Source organism: Notolepis coatsorum, assembly GCF_963971535.1.
Source record: "Notolepis coatsorum genome assembly, chromosome: 12".
NCBI lineage: Eukaryota > Metazoa > Chordata > Actinopteri > Aulopiformes > Paralepididae > Notolepis > Notolepis coatsorum.
This window is the reverse complement of record NC_140176.1, coordinates 100,118,180-100,140,823: the sequence shown is the minus strand read 5'-3', so window position 1 is coordinate 100,140,823 and position 22,644 is coordinate 100,118,180. Positions and strand designations below refer to the sequence as shown.

Here is a 22,644-nt window from a genome sequence, read left to right as displayed (position 1 = left end):
GAAGGTTCTTTATTGAGACAGTAGGAAGGCTGAGAGGGAGACAGAGTAGGGGAGACACAGGAGAGAAGGTTCTTTATTGAGACAGTAGGAAGGCTGAGAGGGAGACAGAGTAGAGGAGACACAGGAGAGAAGATTCTTTATTGAGACAGTAGGAAGGCTGAGAGGGAGACAGAGTAGAGGAGACACAGGAGAGAAGGTTCTTTATTGAGACAGTAGGTAGGCTGAGAGGGAGACAGAGTAGAGGAGACACAGGAGAGAAGGTTCTTTATTGAGACAGTAGGAAGGCTGAGAGGGAGACAGAGTAGGGGAGACACAGGAGAGAAGGTTCTTTATTGAGACAGTAGGAAGGCTGAGAGGGAGACAGAGTAGAGGAGACACAGAGAGAATGTTCTTTATTGAGACAGTAGGAAGGCTGAGAGGGAGACAGAGTAGGAGAGACACAGGAGAGAAGGTTCTTTATTGAGACAGTAGGAAGGCTGAGCGGGAGACAGAGTAAAGAAGGTTCTTTATTGAGACAGTAGGAAGGCTGAGAGGGAGACAGAGTAGAGGAGACACAGGAGAGAAGGTTCTTTATTGAGACAGTAGGAAGGCTGAGAGGGAGACAGAGTAGAGGAGACACAGAGAGAAGGTTCTTTATTGAGACAGTAGGAAGGCTGAGAGGGAGACAGAGTAGGAGAGACACAGGAGAGAAGGTTCTTTATTGAGACAGTAGGAAGGCTGAGCGGGAGACAGAGTAGAGGAGACATGGGAGAGAAGGTTCTTTATTGAGACAGTAGGAAGGCTGAGAGGGAGACAGAGTAGGGGAGACAGAGGAGAACATGTTCTTTATTGAGACAGTGTGGAGGCTGAGAGAGAGAGATTCCTTTCTTTTTTTGTATTACCTCAAGTTTAACCATTTCACTGCCACACTACAGAAGGTTAACATGCTGTATTGTCACAGTGAAAGGGTTAACCCTTTGGTCGTGTGGCAGTGAAAGGGTTAACCCTACAGGAGAACTGTTGGACATGTGCCCGAGGCACCTAAACCACACATTTGGAATATTACTGTGGGTTTGATGATTTAGAGTCGGTCATCTGCATAGTTGTTAGATCTATAACTAAAGCACTAAAACTGCTCGGTCCTTTCTTTCTACAGAACAGCCAGCTCTCATTTGGACCATAGAGTCACCGCTGCAGCGCTTTACGTGGCTTTGAAACAGGGCTGAGGTTGTTTTATGGCTTTTTGACGTTGTCTCAATGACCGCACAGCAAACGTCAGGGGCAAAAATATGAAGGGTGGTTGGAAGCCATTTTGTGTGAGCCTTGCAACGCGTATTCAGAGCGTATTCAGAGTCTTACACAAGAACAACGTAAGAAAAGGAATTTAATCGGTCATCGGTGAATGGAGACAAATACATCTTTTTACTCACAATCTTGTTGTGGTACATGTATTACATTCAGAAATGTGTCTCCGCACAGCGGTTTGTGCCAGATCTCTACATTTAAATTTGTCTGATTTTTCCAGATTGCGAAAGTACATAATGTAAGCTGTCATATGTTGAAATCTGAGATTTTTTTTAACATGATGTGCTCATTTATAACTTGTAAAGCCGTCTGTTTTCTAGAATACTTAGGCCATGGTTACACTGGGCAATACAGCAACGTTTTTTTTGCTGAATGATTACGTTTGCTGTCCAAGTTAAAAAGAAACGCCCTTTTGGCAGGATAACGCGTTGTCCTACTGGCAACACTGAAAGGGTGTTTCCGTTTTGGATACCCACCAAAACTCGCAGACAATGGTGCCATGTAATCTGCGCGAGCCGGATACGGAGCCGTTCTGCCCAATGCCCATGCGCAGTAGAGACCTGCGCGGTTATTTCCAGTGTTTACAGCAGAGCTGTCCCAAGTAGCTGCGGCTACCATGTGTTGTAAAGTTATTGTTATAAGGAGCCCAGTCCAAGCTACAACAGTCTGCATTCCCTTAACAATTGTTTGTATTGAGCCGTATTGTATTGTACCCATTCTGCAATCTGTTAAATAAAGTTTACATCCATTCATTCTGCTAGCATTAACATTACCAAGCTGCTAGCCACAATGCTATACTGTTATAATGGCATATCCCAATCACGTTAGCACGTAAGCTAACAAACTTTGCTGCTAGCCACAATGCTATACTGTTATACTGGCATATCCCAATCACGTTAACACGTAAGCTAACAAAATCAGCGACGATATTTTTGTGAGACTAAACTCCGCTCTTGGTGGTCAATTGTGTTGATGTTAGTTTTGTTTCATCAACAAATGAGGCAGAACACACAGTGAATGTTTCCGTTTTGTTTATTGCACTTTTATTGCACTTTCTTTGCCGAAAAATAAATGCTACGTTGGCTAAATGGCTCACGCGAGGCATTTAAAGATGGTGGATTGTTGATTTTTAGCAGGAAGTGTATTGGCACATTCAACTTTTCTGATTGGTTGAAAATTGCCTTCATGTTTGAACTACATCGCCACCTACTGCCACCTACTGCTTTGGCATTGTACTACATGTATATACATCACTGTGCTCAGGAGGCAAAAAAAATTCTAACTTGCCTGCCATTACGTTGCGTTCTGAAAAGCGAAACTGACCCTGAAAACGAAACAAAAACTGGCCATTAGTGTAACCGCAGCCTTAAGAGGAGATAATGCTTCTGAAAGGCAGGCCACATTTTCACACTTCAGACAGTTTCAGCTGGGCGTCAACAAAAACCCCTCCAGCAATGCCCCTCACCTGAATAGTATTAACATAATTAAGTGCTGCCACAATGTCACAACATCACCAGAGTTATCAAGTGTAGATAGACATCTAGTCTGAAACATTATAGCTATCACGTTAGCTACCAACTTGCATGGCTGTGAGGCTAGCTAACGTTAGCTCTCGGTGAGAGTAATGTTGTTTTACACATTCTAAATGCACTTACCCATAAACGCATGAACACAGCCCCTCCACGAAATCCACTTGAGAACAGCTGTGTAACAAAGTCCAATAGGCAGTCGTTCATTAGATCCGATGCATCAATTGATGTTCTTCGACTCTAACGTTAGTTTAGCTACAGATCAGCTGATAGCTGATAGTAAACAAAGCCACACGAGCTTGCCTGCCTTCTTTCAAATGTAAATCTAACTCCTCCCCCGCGAGGACAGCTGAGCGGTGAGACATAGTCTCTAAACAGGATGACTTTATACAAAGTAATCGTACCTTTATAGATACTATAACTGTTCGCTTTTATAATAAACATGTTCTTAAACATTAAAATTCATTCAATAAAAAAAAATAAAAATTAACTTTCCTTTTGATGTCACACAAATTGCCGAGGGCCAGGTTCTGGCACATAGCGCTGTGACCAGACACAAATATTAGCAAAATGACCTGCTTTCATACCTCATTAAACATCAATGCCGTTCTCTAGCCTCTCATGTGAGTGTGACTGATAACCAGGGCGCGTGAATATTAAAGGCAACCAACTTGTGTTCAGCTTTCCTCTGATTGGCCGCGACCCCCCGCAACCAGGGCGGCCAATGAGGTTACAGGCCTTCCCCTGACCACGTCCCTGATTGGCAGGAAGCCCAAGCCGCACATGACACTTTCAGATGGCATTACTCAGTAACAGGGCTATGGCGGTCTCTCACACTACCCTGCTCATCTGGCTACAACCCTACTGTGGGCTTAACCCTTTCACGACCACACTACAGAAGGTTAACCCTTTCACGACCACACTACAGAAGGTTAACCCTTTCTCTACCACACTACAGATGGTTAACCCTTTCACGACCACACTACAGAAGGTTAACCTTTCACGACCACACTACAGAAGGTTAACCCTTTCACTATGTCTGTAGTGTGGTAGTGAAAGTTTAACCTTCTCTAGTGTGATAGTGACAGACTTAAAGCAGACCACTGTAGAGTTCCACTAGGCACTAAAGACCTTGGAAGGGAACACAGAAAAGATACTTGTGAGCACTTGCTCTTCACAAGATGAGGACGAGTTCCGTCAGAATCAGGGGCGGAGCTTCGAGTGCCAGAGGGCGGAGCTTCGAGTGCCAGGGCCTAATCGGAGAACACATGTTTTCACTTCACAGGATGTCCCGTCCCGCCCCCCCCCCCCCCCCCTGGGCCGTTGCTTTCATTTTGAGCTTAAACTATTAATTAGCAATTGAAGTGCACTTAACCAAAGGAGAAGCTCTACTTCGGTAATGATAGGGCACGAGGGATCGAGCCAAGCTGCTCCAGGCGCACCTCTTGAAGTGCCCTCATGTTGGTGCACCACGTTTATTCTCGGACACGGTTGTTAATTAACCATCTAGCTAGACTCGAGTGGATTGGAACACACCCACCATGGTTTATACTTTAACCATCTAGCTAGACTCGAGTGGATTGAAACACACCCACCATGGTTTATACTTTAACCATCTAGCTAGACTCGAGTGAATTGAAACACACCCACCATGGTTTATACTAGGGATGTCCGATATTATCGGCCGATATTGGCATTAAAATGTAATATCGGAAATTATCAGTATCGGTTAAAAAAAGATTTAAATTAAATTTTTTTCTACATTTATTTAACCTAAGCAATTTATTTATTTAGCAAGTAAGAACAAATTCTGATTTTATTTATTGTCAAAAGTATGCATAATGTTGTGTTCATTCCATGACAAGAGATATGTAATGTTAATTACCTGAAATTATTCCGTTTATGGAGGGGGGGGGGGGGACCCCTCATATATCGGTATCGGTTGATATCAGTATCGGAAATTAAGAGTTGGACAATATCGGTATATCGGATATCAAAAAGAAAAAAAAACAATATCGAACATCCCTGGTTTATACTTATATTACTACTGTGCTTCTGCGTGGAATGGTTATTTGTCCACATGTAGTACTGTATTTGTACCACACAGTGGGAGATCTTCTCCTCCTAGCAGCAAATTATTTGATTTGCTCAAAACAGAGGATATAGGCATTATGTAATTCTCAGTCCATTTTAATTAACAGCTCAATTAGTCCAGTCGTTTAAGAGGGCAAGGGGTCAGCAATAGATCACAGTGCTGCTTAGTATTGGCAAATGGTGAACGGTGACCTTGGAAACACCAGCTATGATTAAAGGACACGGCAACACTAGGTTATGTGTCCTGGTTTATTGATTGTACAGACTATGGAAATGGGTATTGATTGATCAATATAGAATTGCAATGGAGACGTGCAGAGCTTTGAGGATAATGATCTCCTTGGAACTATTGAATGAATGACTGAATAAATGAAATTAAGGACTATAACATTGGCAATTTTTTCAAATTTATTTCATAAACGACAGAATATTTAAATGTACATGATGAGAACGAGCGATGACTTTATTGGGCTCAGTATGTGACATGAGACACCATGTTCTTTCAACACATGATTAAGTCTGTGCTTTGAAAGCAACCCAAGTGTTAATTAGAAAGACACGGACTAAAAAAGTAATTGGTTTTCCTCAAAATAGAAGAGCTATTTTCTCTCCCCCGTCAGAGCAATTACTTTGATTGCAGACAAAACTCATTTGAATTTTCTCAAAAAATGTCACTCCATATGAACAGGGCGACGGCGCCGCTGGTTGTAATGTGCGCCTGGCGTTCTCTTCTGTCATGAAGGCTTGTTTGCACCAAGCGGAAATGCTTTAAAGGGGAACTACGCCTCATTTCAGAATTCATACATGACATGTTATTCCCTCTGGTCTAAGACTCTCCAACTCTCTACCAAAATTCAAAAACCAGACGAGCTGAAACTCAAAGTTGTGACGTCGTCAAAATAAAGTCTGAAGCTGCTCCATAGACAAAATATGTTATTTCTGTTTCAGAACTGAGATCGTTACAATAGAACATAAAGCTCATTTGGATATAATAAAGAAAACAAACGTTCTGTGGGTCCAACAAAATCAGTCTCTCATTCTTTATACTTGATGACATCACTACTTCTCTGGTTTCGGGCTTTATGAGAGAGTAGCCTATGTTCACAAATATTGATTGAACTGTCTTAGGTCATGGAAATAATGTAATTTCAGTGGTAAATGGTAAATGGCTGCATTTATATAGCAGCTTTTTATCCAAAGCGCTTTACAATTTGTTCCTCACATTTTACCCAGTCACTCACACATTCACACACCGACGGCGGAGGCGGAGTGTAGCCAATGTAGTGGATATCTCTCTACCCTACATCAAAAGTGATGCAGCTCAAACATTGAGCTCCATGTCATACAACAGCTGTTGCTCCAGACTATGTACACCAGGGACATCATAATCCCCAATTTACCTAATGCCATTAATAGTCTATCTATCTATCTATCTATCTTAGGGCTGACCTTCGAATTTTTTTTGGAATTCGAAGCTTCGGGGCCGAGATTCGATTTTAATTCGAAGCTTCGAGATAAAACAATTTTTTTTTAATTACATTTTATATTTTTTATGTTGTGGGACTTGTACAGCACTTTGTTCAATTTTATCAGTGCTGTAAAGTTTAAACCTTTTTAAATCTTAGACAAACTAAACACTTCGCTTTCATGAAATACTGTAAGCCGTCATTTGAGGCTTTATAAAAGCAGCACAATGAACACAAATCTGTCAGTGCCGAGTCCGACCTCATCTTAAATAACAAACAGCATTGCTTGTTGTAGTTAACAAAGAGAGGCAGAGTTGATTTTGCAAAAAAAAAAATATATATTTTTTTTTAATTTTTTTTATTATTGCAAAACAAAACTTATTAAAAGTCAGTACTCAACACACAATGTATAATGAAACTTTCAGTAAAGGTGGTTAAAATATATGCAAGTACAGAAACTGGATAAAACAAAAATAGTCAATAATAACATTTTAACCGTATACCGTGTATATCCAGCGAAGTTACAATTATATAAATGTTAGTATATAATATACCCAGAATACCTATTTTCTAAAACCCTACACACATATGCTCCAGCTCAAATCCCCCCCTCCCGGACCCCCTCTTGGATAGTACCTCTATTATCCCTCACTCCTAACCAGACATCACCATTATAGGCTAGCTTTTATTCTCTCCACCACTTCTAACCACATTAACATTTTGGATTCATTGAGCCCTAGAATTCTTGCTGTTGATATTTCTTGATATATCACATCAAGATATGTAAGAAACCACACTTTCCGGCACATTTTTTCCGGTTGAAACCAACGTGATGCAATCAGTTTTTTAGCTACTGTGATACCCGATAAAACCAATCTTTTTAGTTGTGGGTTCACTGCAAACTCAAAAACATCATTCAATAGCAATACCGCGGGGTGTACAGGTATATTCCAAAATACGAGTATTGATAATTGTTGGGACACATCTTCCCAGAATGCCTTAACTGGTGGGCAGTCCCAATACATGTGCATAAATGTTCCTTCGTCCCCATTTGTACATTGGGAGCATTTGGAGTTTTGTATAAGCCCCATTTTGCACAGCCTTATAGGAGTCAAGTATGTCCTGTGAATATAGTTCAGATTGATTTGTTGATGATCCGGGTTCCTTGATGTAAGTCGGACATTTGCCCAGGCTCCTTGCCAATCAAAGTCATTTTCCAGGTCTGGTATATCCCTCCTCCAGACATTGTCTAGTTGAAGGGTTTCGTACGAGGACGTTAGTAATTGTGAATAAAAACCTGATACAAAACCTCCCAATGTATTTCTGTCATAGAAAAATTTGTGGTATCTGTGGTGTTCGATTGGTATGTGTAATGGAACACCGTGAGATCTCATACAAAGTTTTAACTGTATGTAAAAAAGCCATGTGGACTCGGTGAGGTTAAACTTTTTGCATATTTCGACATAACTACAGAGGCCCTTGTTATTAAAAATATCCCCTAATGAGTGTATGCCTCTTTCTTCCCATACAGGGAATCTTATAGGTCGTTTTCCCATTAAGAGAGCATTGTTATTGAATATGGGAGTGTGATTATGCCATACTTGATTGTTAGGAAATTTCCTTTGAGTTTCCCGCCATGTCCTGATTGCATGGGTTATTATTGGGCCAAATTCTCGCTCACAATGCTTGATTGAAAGTTTAGTGTATGCTATGTCTTTCAATCTCTGTGGGGCTACTATGTTTTCTTCTAATTCTCTCCAAGATACCAAAGCCTCGGGGTCAAACCATATCTTCTTCAATGGTCTTAATGTGAAGGCATTAAAATATTGTAAAAAATCTGGGACTGCCATGCCACCGTCTGCTTTACTTCTCTGTGCGGTGGATCTTTTTATGCGAGGTGGTTTGTTATTCCAAATAAATTTGTATGTGGAGGTTTGTAATCTTTTCCAGTAGCCCTCTGGAGGAGGTAACGGAAGCATTGAGCTGAAGAAATTGATTCTTGGTAATACATCCATCTTAACTATTGATACCCTTGCCTGTACTGAGTTTTTAAGTTTTGCCCACCTGTCTAGGTCGTCCTTGATTTTGTTCTGTATTTTTGTGTAATTGTGCTTCACCGTTTGTCTTATGGTGGGGAATATTTCCACTCCCAAGCATCTGAAATGTTTTACCATCGGTATCGCACCTGGGAGGGTTATATCTTTTTTTGCAGGGGTGTTAAGTGGAAGGAAAGCCGACTTCGGCCAATTTATCTTAAATCCCGATAGATCACCAAAGTTCTCAATCAACTTGAGCAGATGAGGCAATGTGGTGTTGGGGTTTTGCATGAACAATATTACGTCGTCCGCATATAAACTAATTTTTTGTTGTGTGCCCTTGATTACGATTGGTTCTATGGATTGGGATTGTCTTATATATTGTGCTAAAGGCTCTAATGATAAATTGAATAGTCCGGGACTAAGAGGGCAACCCTGTCTGGCAGAGCGTGATACCGGAAAGATTTTGGAGATGATTGTGCCTGTTGTAATCATGGCCGATGGGTCCTTGTATAGTACTTTAATCATATCAATGAAACCTTTTCCTAACCCCATCCTTTCCAATACTGCCCATAGAAACGACCATTCCAACCTGTCAAATGCTTTCATAGCATCCAGGGATAGTATCGCCTTAGGTGTGATGTCCTCTTTGTCTGTATCTAGTACGTGCAGTATTCGCCTTATGTTATCATTGATCAGGCGACCTTTTATGAAGCCTGTTTGGTCCGTATGAACTAAAGACGTCATATGCTTTTGCAATCTGATGGCTAATATCTTAGAGTACAGTTTGACATCGGTTCCGAGGAGGCTTAAAGGACGGTAACTACCGCATTCAGTGGGGTCTTTGTCTTTTTTGTGAAGAACTGAAATGAGTGCGGTATTTTGGTGTTCGATGAAGCTTCCCTCTTTGACTGAGTATAAGATCATATTTAGTAATAAGGGTCCAAATATGTCCCAGCAAGAAATGTACATTTCTGATGGGATACCGTCAATTCCCGGAGCTTTGCCGTTTTTCATTCCGGATATGGCCTTCTTGAGTTCATCTAATGTGATCGGTATTTCTAACTGTTTAGCGTCTTCATCTGTAAGTTTAGGGAGAGTAATTTGATTAAGATATGTGTCTAATTTGTCTTGATCAAAGGTCGTTTCTGAGTTATATAAATCGGAGTAGAATTCTTTGAATGTATCGTTTATTATTTTGGGTTCTGTTACTAGAGCTTGTTGTTTCCTAATGGCAGTTATATCTGCAAATTTTGCATTAATTCTTAGTCGCATGGCTAATAGGTGACTAGGTTTAGAACCTTGGAAGTACTGCTGTTGTCTAGTGCTGCGTATTTGCAATTCCGATTTTTGTCTGTACATTGCTTTGATCTCGGTCTTTAGAATGTTAACTTGGTTATCTAGTCTAGTAGAGTTGTTGTATTTTAAAGAATTAAAAAGCGTTGAGTAAAGTGTTTCCTTTTCAGACAGTTTTGTGTTTTGATTTTTGCGCAATATGGATGTAAATCTATCCGAGAAATCCTTGATCATACTCTTTACCGACATCCATAATATTCTGGGATCTTGCACCGAGTTAGCATTAACTTGTAGGAATACTGTGAGAGCTTCTTTAATTTGTGTAATGAATTCCTTGTTGTTAAGCAGCATCGAATTAAAACGCCATCTTGGGGCCCGGGTAGATAATGTACCAAATGTTGCTTTCAGGATTAAGTAGCAGTGATCTGATAGCGCATTGGGTGTCATTTCCACTTCGTATTTATCAAATATTCTCGGGGATGCAAAGACGTAATCAATTCTGGATAGTGTATATATATGTAATATATATATATATTTTTTTTTAATATATTCGATTTTTTTTTCATATTCGAATCCCATGCCCATCGAACGAAGCTTCGAAGTATTTAAGACAGCCCTAATCTATCTATCTATCTATCTATCTATCTATCTATCTATCTATCTATCTATCTATCTATCTATCTATCTATCTATCTATCTATCTATCTATCTATCTATCTATCTATCTATCTATCTATCTATCTGTCTGTCTGTCTGTCTGTCTGTCTGTCTGTCTGTCTGTCTGTCTGTCTGTCTGTCTGTCTGTCTGTCTGTCTGTCTGTCTGTCTGTCTGTCTGTCTGTCTGTCTGTCTGTCTGTCTGTCTGTCTGTCTGTCTGTCTGTCTGTCTGTCTGTCTGTCTGTCTTTATCTAATGCATTGCTGTTTATTGCAGATGACAACAATAAGTAACCCCCGGTGTCCTCCTCTTCCTCCCCCGGGGTCCTCCTCTTCCTCTCCACACAGATGCAGCAGCTGTTCTACGAGAACTACGAGCACAACAAGAAAGGCTTCATCCAAGAGCTCCACAGCAGCAAGATCCACAACGCCATCACGCTGCACCCCAACAAGAGGCCCGCCTACCAGTACCGGCTGCACGGCTACATGCTGAGCCGCGACGTCTCGCGCCTACGCTACCGCACCGTCCTGCTGCACCGCGAGGGCCTCACCATGAGCCGTCTGGGCGACACCGAGGTGGTGATGATGATGATGATGATGATGATGATGATGATGATGATGATGATGATGATGAATAGTTTATTTTCGGTCTTTGTTTAGGGGACCAATCAAAAACACACTTGTGTGGCCATTCAAAAAATAAAATAAAAATCACAAATGTACATATTCAAAGTAAGCTCACACACAAAATCCAAACTCAATGACCGAAAAAAAGGAATAGGCTGAAGCACATGCTTATTTTTGCCTATCCTTTACAATTCTTAAAAACTAAATATACTTTAATATAAGAAAGAAAAACTTAAAATATGCTGCAAGATATAAAAAATAAAAAATATATAAATGTTTGATGTTTTACTCAAAACTGTACTCCTGAATTATTTTATCCTTCAGGGCCTTTTTAAATCTCCCCTGAGAGGTACACAACTTCAACCCGTCACTAAGACTATTCCACAATTGAACTCCCAAAATTGAAACACATCTAGCTTTTACATTAGTTCTTACCTTTCTACATGTTTTAAGAATACACAACCCTCTTAAATTATACTTTCCTTCTCTTGTTTGAAAGAGACATTGAATACAAGCTGGTAGGTTTTTACTCTTAGCACGAAAAATGATCTCCAAGGTTTTTATGTAAACCATATCTACAAATTTTAATGTGCAGGACTTTATGAATAATGGATTTGTCGATTCAAGGTAACTAGCTTTGTTTATTATTCCAATAGCTCTTTTCTGTAGTTTAATAATAGGATCTATATTTGTTTTCCTAAACAGGTGCAGTGGGAGGACCAGCAGCTGGGGGCGCCACCCTCCTACATGCGCTACCAGCCCACGGAGAGGAGCGACGTCATCGAGTGGGACTTCCTCACCGGGCGCCACCTCTACAGCACCGGCGAGAACCAGATGCCGCGGCAGGGCCTGGGGAACCTGCTGCGGGCCGCCCTGGAGGACACGGTGCTCCAGGTGATGGAGATGATCAACGAGAACTCCAAGGCCCGCGGACGCGTCATCGACTTCAAGGAGGTGCAGTACGGCTACCGCAGGGTGGACCCCATGCACGGCGCCGAGTACATCCTGGACCTGCTGCTGCTGTACAAGAAGCACAAGGGGCGCAAGGTGACGTGTGCGATAAGAATAGTCAACAGTGTGGGCGGTCAGGTGGCGTAGCGGAGATTGCGCTCGTCACCAACGCAGTTGATGCTGGGTTTGAGCCCAGCTCTCGCCGTTGCTACCAGCTTGGCTGGTCGTTCATACTAATACAATTGGCAGTGTTAGGGGGTGGGAAGCTGGTGGGTGGGAATCTGGCGTTGTGGACAGCGACGCCTACAGGTCAGGTCTCGGCGCTTGCTCAGCGGGGGCAGGACTGGGTGGAGATAGCGTGCCCTCCCACGCGTTACACTTCACCAATGAGAGTCCTCGCTGCCAAGTGAAAAGACGTCACTGGCAGTCGCCGCACTTATCGGAGGAAGCGTGCGATCGGCTTCGGGACGCCCTTGTACCGACTCGTAGGAGAACATGCATACAGCAGCCAGGTAGGGGAGGGGGGGGAATTGGCACAACGACTAAATTGGGACGGGGAGAAAAACAGAGAAAAATTGGAGAAAGAGAAGGTTAAAAAAAATAAAGAATAGTCAACAATGTAGGATATTATGAACACACCAATAACTTATTTATAAAGCTACAAACATTTATGGACCTAGTTGATTTCAAAACGGCCCTCGTTGTATACAAAGCCAGATATAAACTAATCCCAGGCAACATTCAAAGATGGTTCAAGAGACAGGGAAGGAGAGAGAATATAACTTAAAGGAAAACTCCAACATTTTGGGAAATTAGCTTATTTGCCATCTACCCTGGAGTTAGAGAAGAAGATACATACCCTTTTTCTTCTCTGTGCATGCAGTAGGAGTAGGAAGACACGCACCGTTAGCCTAGCTTAGCGTCAGTCACTGGAAGTAGGTTCCTCCATTAGCCTAGTTCCCAACGTCTTCCTAAAACACACTACGTGTGAGTATTCGCCTGTCCCTGGACCTTTTTCCTGTGTTTTCCCTGTCTACTCTCCTCTACTCTTCACCAGCCCCCACCCTTGCGATGATTTACTCTCCTCTACTCTTCACCAGCCCCCACCCTTGGACATCCTTGATCCTCTACCTTCACGCACCTGTTGGGAGTTTGCAATCACCTCGGGAGAGTACATAGGTTGCAGACTCCCCTCCAGTCCTTGTCGGGTCGTTCTGTGTTCTGGACTCTGTGTTCGTTCTGTATCTGTATCTGTGTACACTCTGTGTTCATGGAGTTCTGTACGTTACCATCCTGTACGTTACCATCACCTGCCGCGTCTCCGGCGTGAGACGACGTGCCAGCCATCACCACCTGTCGCCGTTTGCCTGGAGTGGGACACCGTCTTCGCTCTCTAATTCTCTACGGGAGGTTTTCCAGTGTTCCCACTCCAGACGTCAAGCCGGCTCGTCATCGCTCCCGATTCCACGGGAGGAAGGCGTCTCTTCGTGATCCTCGTTCCTGGCGGTGAGGCTCGTCGTCGCTCCCTAGTATTCCACGGGAGGACGGCGTGTGCCCATCCCGTTCCCCTTGGACCCAGGCTCGTCGTCGCTCCCTAGTAATCCACGGGAGGACGGCGTGTTCCCATCTCGGTCCCCTGGGACCCCCTTTGTTCTGCGCTGCCCGTCTGCAGCATCCGAAGAGGAGGAGGAGGATCCCCGTGCCAGGCCTCCGCCGTCGGGCCCCTGTCCCCGTGCCAGGCCTCCGTCGTCGGGCCCCTGTCCCCGTGCCAGGCCTCCGCCGTCGGAACCCTGTCCTCATCCCTGTAAGCAGCTCTGGCCCTCGCCCTGTCCAAGGCCTTACCCTGTTCTCTGTCCCTGTCTCCAGCCCGCCTCTCCGGGCCTCTGTCCCTGTCCCCCTCTCCAGTGCCCCTGGTCCTGGCCCTGATACTTAGCCCTGGTCCTTAGCCCTGGCCCTTAGCCTTAGTCCCTTAGCCTGTTCGCCTCTTAAAGGCACAGTGCCGCATTTTCCAGATTTCTTTGACTCTAGTGTTTTTGTGTTCTCCCTTAAAGGGACTGTGCCGCTTTTTGTTATGTAATAAATAAATGCCCTGTTTTGGCTTACTCTCATACCTGTCTTGTGTTGTGCGATTGGGGTCGGTTACAAACCATAACAGTACGACCCGACCCGTCGACGACCCCAGCCAGCACAGACAGTGTATGTGAGTTAGCCCCTGTTAGTTCCCTCTAGTTCCCTCTAACCCACTCTAGCTCCCTCTAGTTCCCTCTAGCTCCCTCTAGTTCCCCTGTTAGTTCCCCTGTTAGTTCCCCTGTTAGTTCCCCTGTTGACTCCCCTGTTAGCCTCGTTAGCTCCCCTGTTAGCTACCCTGTTTCCCCACAGCTAGGACTGTCCTTCCAGCTAGCTTGTTCTCCTTTGCTAGTCCAGCCCTGTCTGCTAGCCTAGCTCCGGCAGCTAGCGCAGCCTCTATGCTATGCCTATATGTAGCAGTACAGCTAGCATAGGCCCTGTAGCTAGCAATGCTCTGGCAGCTACCCGGTCCCTCTGCTAGCCCCACTTTAGGTGTAGCTTCCCCTGCTAGCATGGCCCAGTTTTTTTTTTGTTTGTTGCTTTGTCATGTCCCCTGCCCCGCTGTCTGTTTTTTGGGTCGCCCGGTGGCTCCCGTGGAGGGGGAGGTACTGTGAGGATTCGCCTGTCCCTGGACCTTTTTCCTGTGTTTTCCCTGTCTACTCTCCTCTACTCTTCACCAGCCCCCACCCTTGCGATGATTTACTCTCCTCTACTCTTCACCAGCCCCCACCCTTGGACATCCTTGATCCTCTACCTTCACGCACCTGTTGGGAGTTTGCAATCACCTCGGGAGAGTACATAGGTTGCAGACTCCCCTCCAGTCCTTGTCGGGTCGTTCTGTGTTCTGGACTCTGTGTTCGTTCTGTATCTGTATCTGTGTACACTCTGTATTCATGGAGTTCTGTACGTTACCATCCTGTACGTTACCATCACCTGCCGCGTCTCCGGCGTGAGACGACGTGCCAGCCATCACCACCTGTCGCCGTTTGCCTGGAGTGGGACACCGTCTTCGCTCTCTAATTCTCTACGGGAGGTTTTCCAGTGTTCCCACTCCAGACGGCAAGCCGGCTCGTCATCGCTCCCGATTCCACGGGAGGAAGGCGTCTCTTCGTGATCCTCGTTCCTGGGGGTGAGGCTCGTCGTCGCTCCCTAGTATTCCACGGGAGGACGGCGTGTGCCCATCCCGTTCCCCTTGGACCCAGGCTCGTCGTCGCTCCCTAGTATTCCACGGGAGGACGCCGTGTTCCCATCCCGGTCCCCTGGGACCCCCTTTGTTCTGCGCTGCCCGTCTGCAGCATCCGAAGAGGAGGAGGAGGATCCCCGTGCCAGGCCTCCGCCGTCGGGCCCCTGTCCCCGTGCCAGGCCTCCGCCGTCGGGCCCCTGTTCCCGTGCCAGGCCTCCGCCGTCGGGCCCCTGTCCCCATGCCAGGCCTCCGCCGTCGGAACCCTGTCATCATCCCTGTAAGCAGCTCTGGGCCCTCGCCCTGTCCAAGGCCTTACCCTGTTCTCTGTCCCTGTCTCCAGCCCGCCTCTCCGGGCCTCTGTCCCTGTCCCCCTCTCCAGTGCCCCTGGTCCTGGCCCTGACACTTAGCCCTGGTCCTTAGCCCTGGCCCTTAGCCTTAGTCCCTTAGCCTGTTCGCCTCTTAAAGGCACAGTGCCGCATTTTCCAGATTTCTTTGACTAGTGTTTTTGTGTTCTCCCTTAAAGGGACTGTGCCGCTTTTTGTTATGTAATAAATAAATGCCCTGTTTTGGCTTACTCTCATACCTGTCTTGTGTTGTGCGATTGGGGTCGGTTACAAACCATAACAGTACGACCCGACCCGTCGACGACCCCAGCCAGCACAGACAATGTATGTGAGTTAGCCCCTGTTAGTTCCCTCTAGTTCCCTCTAACCCACTCTAGCTCCCTCTAGTTCCCTCTAGCTCCCTCTAGTTCCCCTGTTAGTTCCCCTGTTAGTTCCCCTGTTGACTCCCCTGTTAGCCTCGTTAGCTCCCCTGTTAGCTACCCTGTTTCCCCACAGCTAGGACTGTCCTTCCAGCTAGCTTGTTCTCCTTTGCTAGTCCAGCCCTGTCTGCTAGCCTAGCTCCGGCAGCTAGCGCAGCCTCTATGCTAATGTAGCAGTACAGCTAGCATAGGCCCTGTAGCTAGCAATGCTCTGGCAGCTACCCGGTCCCTCTGCTAGCCCCACTTTAGGTGTAGCTTCCCCTGCTAGCATGGCCCAGTTTTTTTTTTGTTTGTTGCTTTGTCATGTCCCCTGCCCCGCTGTCTGTTTTTTGGGTTGCCCGGTGGCTCCCGTGGAGGGGGAGGTACTGTGAGGATTTGCCTGTCCCTGGACCTTTTTCCTGTGTTTTCCCTGTCTACTCTCCTCTACTCTTCACCAGCCCCCACCCTTGCGATGATTTACTCTCCTCTACTCTTCACCAGCCCCCACCCTTGGACATCCTTGATCCTCTACCTTCACGCACCTGTTGGGAGTTTGCAATCACCTCGGGAGAGTACATAGGTTGCAGACTCCCCTCCAGTCCTTGTCGGGTCGTTCTGTGTTCTGGACTCTGTGTTCGTTCTGTATCTGTGTACACTCTGTGTTCATGGAGTTCTGTACGTTACCATCCTGTACGTTACCATCACCTGCCGCGTCTCCGGCGTGAGACGACGTGCCAGCCATCACCACCTGTCGCCATTTGCCTGGAGTGGGACACCGTCTTCGCTCTCTAATTCTCTACGGGAGGTTTTCCAGTGTTCCCACTCCAGACGGCAAGCCGGCTCGTCATCGCTCCCGATTCCACGGGAGGAAGGCGTCTCTTCGTGATCCTCGTTCCTGGGGGTGAGGCTCGTCGTCGCTCCCTAGTATTCCACGGGAGGACGGCGTGTGCCCATCCCGTTCCCCTTGGACCCAGGCTCGTCGTCGCTCCCTAGTATTCCACGGGAGGACGGCGTGTTCCCATCCCGGTCCCCTGGGACCCCCTTTGTTCTGCGCTGCCCGTCTGCAGCATCCGAAGAGGAGGAGGAGGATCCCCGTGCCAGGCCTCCGCCGTCGGGCCCCTGTCCCCGTGCCAGGCCTCCGCCGTTGGGGCCCCTGTCCCCGTGCCAGGCCTCCGCCGTCGGAACCCTGTCCTCATCCCTGTAAGCAGCTCTGGCCCTCGCCCTGTCCAAGGCCTTACCCTGTTCTCTGTCCCTGTCTCCAGCCCGCCTCTCCGGGCCTCTGTCCCTGTCCCCCTCTCCAGTGCCCCTGGTCCTGGCCCTGACACTTAGCCCTGGTCCTTAGCCCTGGCCCTTAGCCTTAGTCCCTTAGCCTGTTCGCCTCTTAAAGGCACAGTGCCGCATTTTCCAGATTTCTTTGACTCTAGTGTTTTTGTGTTCTCCCTTAAAGGGACTGTGCCGCTTTTTGTTATGTAATAAATAAATGCCCTGTTTTGGCTTACTCTCATACCTGTCTTGTGTTGTGCGATTGGGGTCGGTTACAAACCATAACACTACGCTGAAAAGCATGTGCATATCCGTCCGTGGAGTGAAGTTGTGGAATGACTTACCTGAATACATAAACAATTTGTAAACCCTGTACACCCCTCTGTATTACTATTGAATGATGTTTTTGAGTTTGCAGTAAATCCACAGCTAAAGAGATTGGTTTTATCGGGTATCACAGTAGCTAAAAAGCTGATCGCATCACGCTGGTTTCAACCGGAAAAAATGTGCCGGAAAGTTTGGTTTCTTACATATCTCGATGTGATTTATCAAGAAATATCTACAGCAAGAATTCTGGGTCTCAATGAATCCAAAATGTCAATGTGGTTAGAAGTGGTGGAGAGAATAAAAGCTAGCTTATAATGGTAGTGTCTGGTTAGGAGCGAGGGATAATGGAGGTACTATCCAAAGAGGGGTCCGGGAGGGGGGGGTTCGAGCTGGAGCATATGTGTGTAGGTTTTTAGATAACAGGTATTAGGGGTATATCTTGTATAAGACATTGGTATAAATGGTAATTTCGTTGGATATACACTGTATATTAATGCTTGTGTATCTTATCGTGTGTTGTCATGTTTGTTTATATGTGTGTTTAAAAAAAGAAAAAAAAATTGTAAACATATTGCACAATTTAAAAAATACACATTAGAGAAATATAGAAATGGGTAATGAGGATGAACAAAGTTATGTTATATTGTGTTATGTAGTGTTGTATTGTATTTACTGCTGTCAAGCGACTCAAGTCTTTTCTTTTTGTGATAAGTAAAAGTATATTATATAATGTATTATATTAAATTATGTTATATCAAGTCAAATTGAATGGAAGAAAAAATGTAAATGTAAGGATCAATAAGCTTAGCTTCCCTCTACTCCTTTTTTGAACACGTCAACTAACTAACTACATTGCTCTTGACTTTTTGTTTATAATTTCTTTTTCATTATGATTAGGGATGTTCGATATTGGCTTTTTTACCGATATCCGATATATACCGTATTGTCCAACAACTCTTAATTTCCAATACCGATATCAACCGATACCGATATATACAGGGTTTCCCCCCAAAAAACGGAATAATTTCAGGTAATTAACATTACATATCTCTTGTCGTGGAATTAACACAACATTATGCATACTTTTGACAATAAATAAAATAAGAATTTGTTCTTACTTGCTTGCCTGGGTAAATAAAGGTTAAATAAATGTAAAAAAAATAAATATATATATATATATTTTTTAAACCGATACCGATAATTTCCGATATTACATTTTAATGTCAATATCGGCCGATAATATCGGTAGGCCGATAATATCGGACATCCCTAATTATGATTGTTCTGTTTGACGGAGCTTGATACTGTGATTTGTTTGGAGGAATGTGGAGAATACATGTTAAAAAATAATAAACGTTTTCATTAATTCATTCATTCCTTCCAGGTGACGGTGCCCGTGCGACGGCACGCCTACCTGCAGCAGTCCTTCAGCCGGCCCTTCTTCAGCGAGGCCGAGGAGCTGGACGTGGCCGCGCTCGTGGAGGCCATCGACACCGAGTCGCAGTCCTTCTCCTTCCTCTCCAGCTCCCTGAAGATCTTCTCGCCCTTCCACCAGTTCTCCGAGTCGGCCGGGGAGGAGTCGGCGGCGGCGGCGCGGGGGCAGCGCGGCCCGGGGAAGGTCCACATCCTGGTGCCGCTGACGGGCCGCTATGACATCTTTGTCCACTTCATGGAGAACTTCGAGAAGACGTGTCTGGTCCCCGAGCAGAACGTGAAGCTGGCCGTGGTCCTGGTGGACGGCGACAGCAACCAGGACAAGGAGAAGCACCTGGACCTGATCAAGCACTACCACCGGAAGTACCCCAAGGCCGACATGTCCGTCATCCCCATGACGGGCGACTTCTCCCGAGGGCTCGCCCTGGAGCTGGGCTCCTCGACGCTCGCCAACGACACGCTGCTGTTCTTCTGCGACGTGGACCTCGTCTTCAACGGGGCGGCCCTGCAGCGCTGCCGCGACAACGCCGTCCAGGGCAGACAGGTGTACTTCCCCGTGGTGTTCAGCCAGTACGACCCCAAGCTGGTCTACGCCGGGGAGGCCGCGCCGCCGGACGACAGCGACTTCGTGTTCACCAAGAAGAGCGGCTTCTGGCGGGACTACGGCTTCGGGATCACCTGCGTGTTCAAGGGCGACCTGCAGAGGGTCGGCGGCTTCGACACGTCCATCCAGGGCTGGGGGCTGGAGGACGTGGACCTGTTCGCCAAGGTCATCAACTCCGGCCTGAAGGTGTTCCGCAGCCAGGAACCGGGCATCGTCCACATCTACCACCCGGTGCACTGCGACGCCAGCCTGGAGCCCAAGCAGCACAAGATGTGCCTGGGCTCCAAGGCGAGCACGTACGCGTCGGCCATGCAGCTGGCGGAGCTGTGGCTGGAGAAACACTTGGGGGTGGGATACAACAGAACTTCATCCTGATCCCGTTCCGGCTCCTTCCTCCTCCGGACTCCTCCTCCTCCGTGTGCGAGGTTACCTCAGTGCTGCGCAAAGTGCAGACGAGCAATGGACTACGACGCGTGTATTTGTGGTGTGAATGAATGTGAGTGTGCTAGAGAGAAAGAGAGAGAGAGAGAGAGAGAGAGAGAGAGAGAGAGAGAGAGAGAGAGAGAGATACAGACGCAGCTCTTAGGACGCTGAGCTCTGCTACTGCGGTAATCGTGCGTCATTAACCTGTCAGTGCTGTTAACGAGGCGCTAACGATACTGTGCCCTCGCAGTAGTAGAGGATCGATTTTTAAGAGCTGGATCTGTACCAAGCATGAGCGAGAGAGAACTAAAGAGAGTCTTAAGGGTACGTTCAATTATCTTTGGTGCAATTTGTCTTTTTTTTTTATCCGTCTTATTTTTTTTTTTTTTTGAATTTTTTGGGGCGTTGGATACTCTTTACAGCGTCTTCCAAAGGACAGTGTGATTTAGTCGCGGCCTTTTCGCGTCTCGACGTCACGTGATGTGGTTTTCGCCGGCCTCTTCACGACGTCACAGCCTTTTCCCGCCCCTGAAAACTGTGATGCGTTTTTTTTTTGCCCATTCGTTTTGTTCGTTCTTCTTACTTCCATTGTTGTTTTTTATCACCAGTCTCACATGTTTGCCTCAGGACCACATCTCTTTGTTATCACCAGGGCCGTCTCTAAATGAATGTGTGCCACGCGGCGTTTGAGGCCGCTACACCGAGTGCCACAGCGCTTACTGTGAAACGGACGCGTACCTACGAACAACCACGGCAACCGGAGAACAAAGCAGTAATAATGTGGATTAATAATAGCATCACATGATGTACTGAAAGTACCACAAACGTGCTTTAAAAGCCAGACAGGGGGGGAGACAGAAACTAGTAAACCAGAGTTTTCTAATTTATACAACGAAGAACCTGAAAGTACTTCAGCTGCAGTATTTTTTAAAGAAGAGAAGAGAGAGCGTGTGAACAATTTTTCGACGATTGTATCTTTTGTTTTTCTAGTCCAAGAAAAAAAGAAAAGAAAAGAAGAAGAAATATTTCCATGGATCTAATGGTACTGGATACCATCCAAAAACACGTTTTTTTTGCTGTGTTCTTTAACTGCCATGGTAGAGAGGCCCACACACGCCATCGTCATGTCTGACGCGTGGCCGCGCGCTTCCATGAGCAAAAAAAATCACATCTCTTTCTCTCTCCATTACTTTCAGCTTTGTGGCTTCAAAGTGGTTCGGTTTGCTGGCAAGAACAACTAAGATATATTCAAATGGGTTATTTATAATAAAAACAAATGTTGAAATGCAGCCGCCTTGCAGATGTTTGGTGTGTGCGTTTTATGAGCCTCTTCTTATCACTGAATACTAGGGATGTTCGATATTGGCTTTTTTACCGATACCGATATACTGATATTGTCCAACTCTTAATTTCCGATACCGATATCAACCGATACCGATATATGCAGGGTTTCCCCCCCAAAAAACGGAATCATTTCAGGTAATTGACATTACATATCTCTTGTTGTGGAATTAACACAACATTATGCATACTTTTGACAATAGATCAAATCAGAATTTGTTCTTACTTGCTTGCCTGGGTAAATACCGATAATTTCCGATATCACATTTTAATGCCAATATCGGCAGATAATATCGGCCATCCCTACTGAATACGGTTGGAATGACTATATTTAGCATGCAATGCATTGTGCTTGAGTGAATAACGTATACCCCCCTATGGACCACCGCATGAATGAATGTTGATTAGAGCCTTGATGTAAATCCAGTGAGACTCCCTGGTCAATCTGCGCATGCAGAGTTCGGGGAGTAGGTGCGGTAAAAAGCGACTGTAGCTCAGTCACTGTAGCTGAAGGTGCCGATCGACTTTGGGCTGGTCTCTCCGTGTTCGGGAAACTCAGGCGTATATTAAAAAGGTATATTGGATCATGTCTCCAGCACCCCCACAGCAGTAGCTACAACCACTTACGTCAAGGCTCTCATCAACATTCATTAATTTGATCCCCCCCCCCCCCCCCACTCTCTCCCATGAGCTCCATGTAACGTGGAAGTGCAGTGGTCTATAGGGAGGTGTAGTCTGACGTCGCTTTGGACCGCCCGCGAGGTCCACCCCGTATAGGAATTTATCATTGGGAAAATGGATTATCGGCTATTGTAAAAATGCATGGAAATTGAAAAGCTTTCCATTTTTGCACAAAATGAGTTCCCTTCTAGCACTAACATTATTGTTTAAGCATTCTTTCTATGAATACCAACATGTGCGCCATGTGTTAAAGGTCTCACACACATCTCCCAAGGTTCTAAACTGCTTTGCACACGTTTAATTTAGTTTGACCGCTAATCGGGAGTCAATGAGGTTGAACATCTCCTCCCGTGATGTCATCGGGGGGGGGGGGGGCTGAATCCTTGCGTTGTGTTAATTACAGCTTGTTGAAATGATGGAAGATAGCGATCCCCGTTACGATCCTTATCTACATTTGTCACCTCGTCTACGTCGTTTCATTGAGCTGTAATCGACACATCGCGAGGGTTCGGTGTGTCCTCTGATGACATCATGGGAGGAGATATTCAAAACTCAGCCTTTAAAGGCCCAATTAGTGATCCAAATGTACACAAATACAAAAATAAGAAGTAGGGAAGTAGATAAGAAATAGGGATTATTTTT

The 22,644-nt window shown here is 45.7% G+C and overlaps 1 protein-coding gene across 1 annotated transcript in view; it reads left to right on the top strand.

Moving 5' to 3' along the window:
* LOC311237708 (chondroitin sulfate synthase 3-like) overlaps positions 1–21,129 on the top strand; it is a gene marked incomplete at its 5' end in the record, with an annotated part of 319,391 nt that extends 298,262 nt beyond the window's left edge. The window contains 3 exons of the mRNA XM_084325675.1: positions 10,708–10,935; positions 11,692–12,033; positions 18,904–21,129. Of these exons, the coding sequence (XP_084181801.1) occupies positions 10,708–10,935; positions 11,692–12,033; positions 18,904–19,932 (1,599 nt within the window). The 3' untranslated portion in view covers positions 19,933–21,129. The remainder of the gene's footprint in view (positions 1–10,707; positions 10,936–11,691; positions 12,034–18,903) is intronic.
* Positions 21,130–22,644: the final 1,515 nt, after the last annotated feature.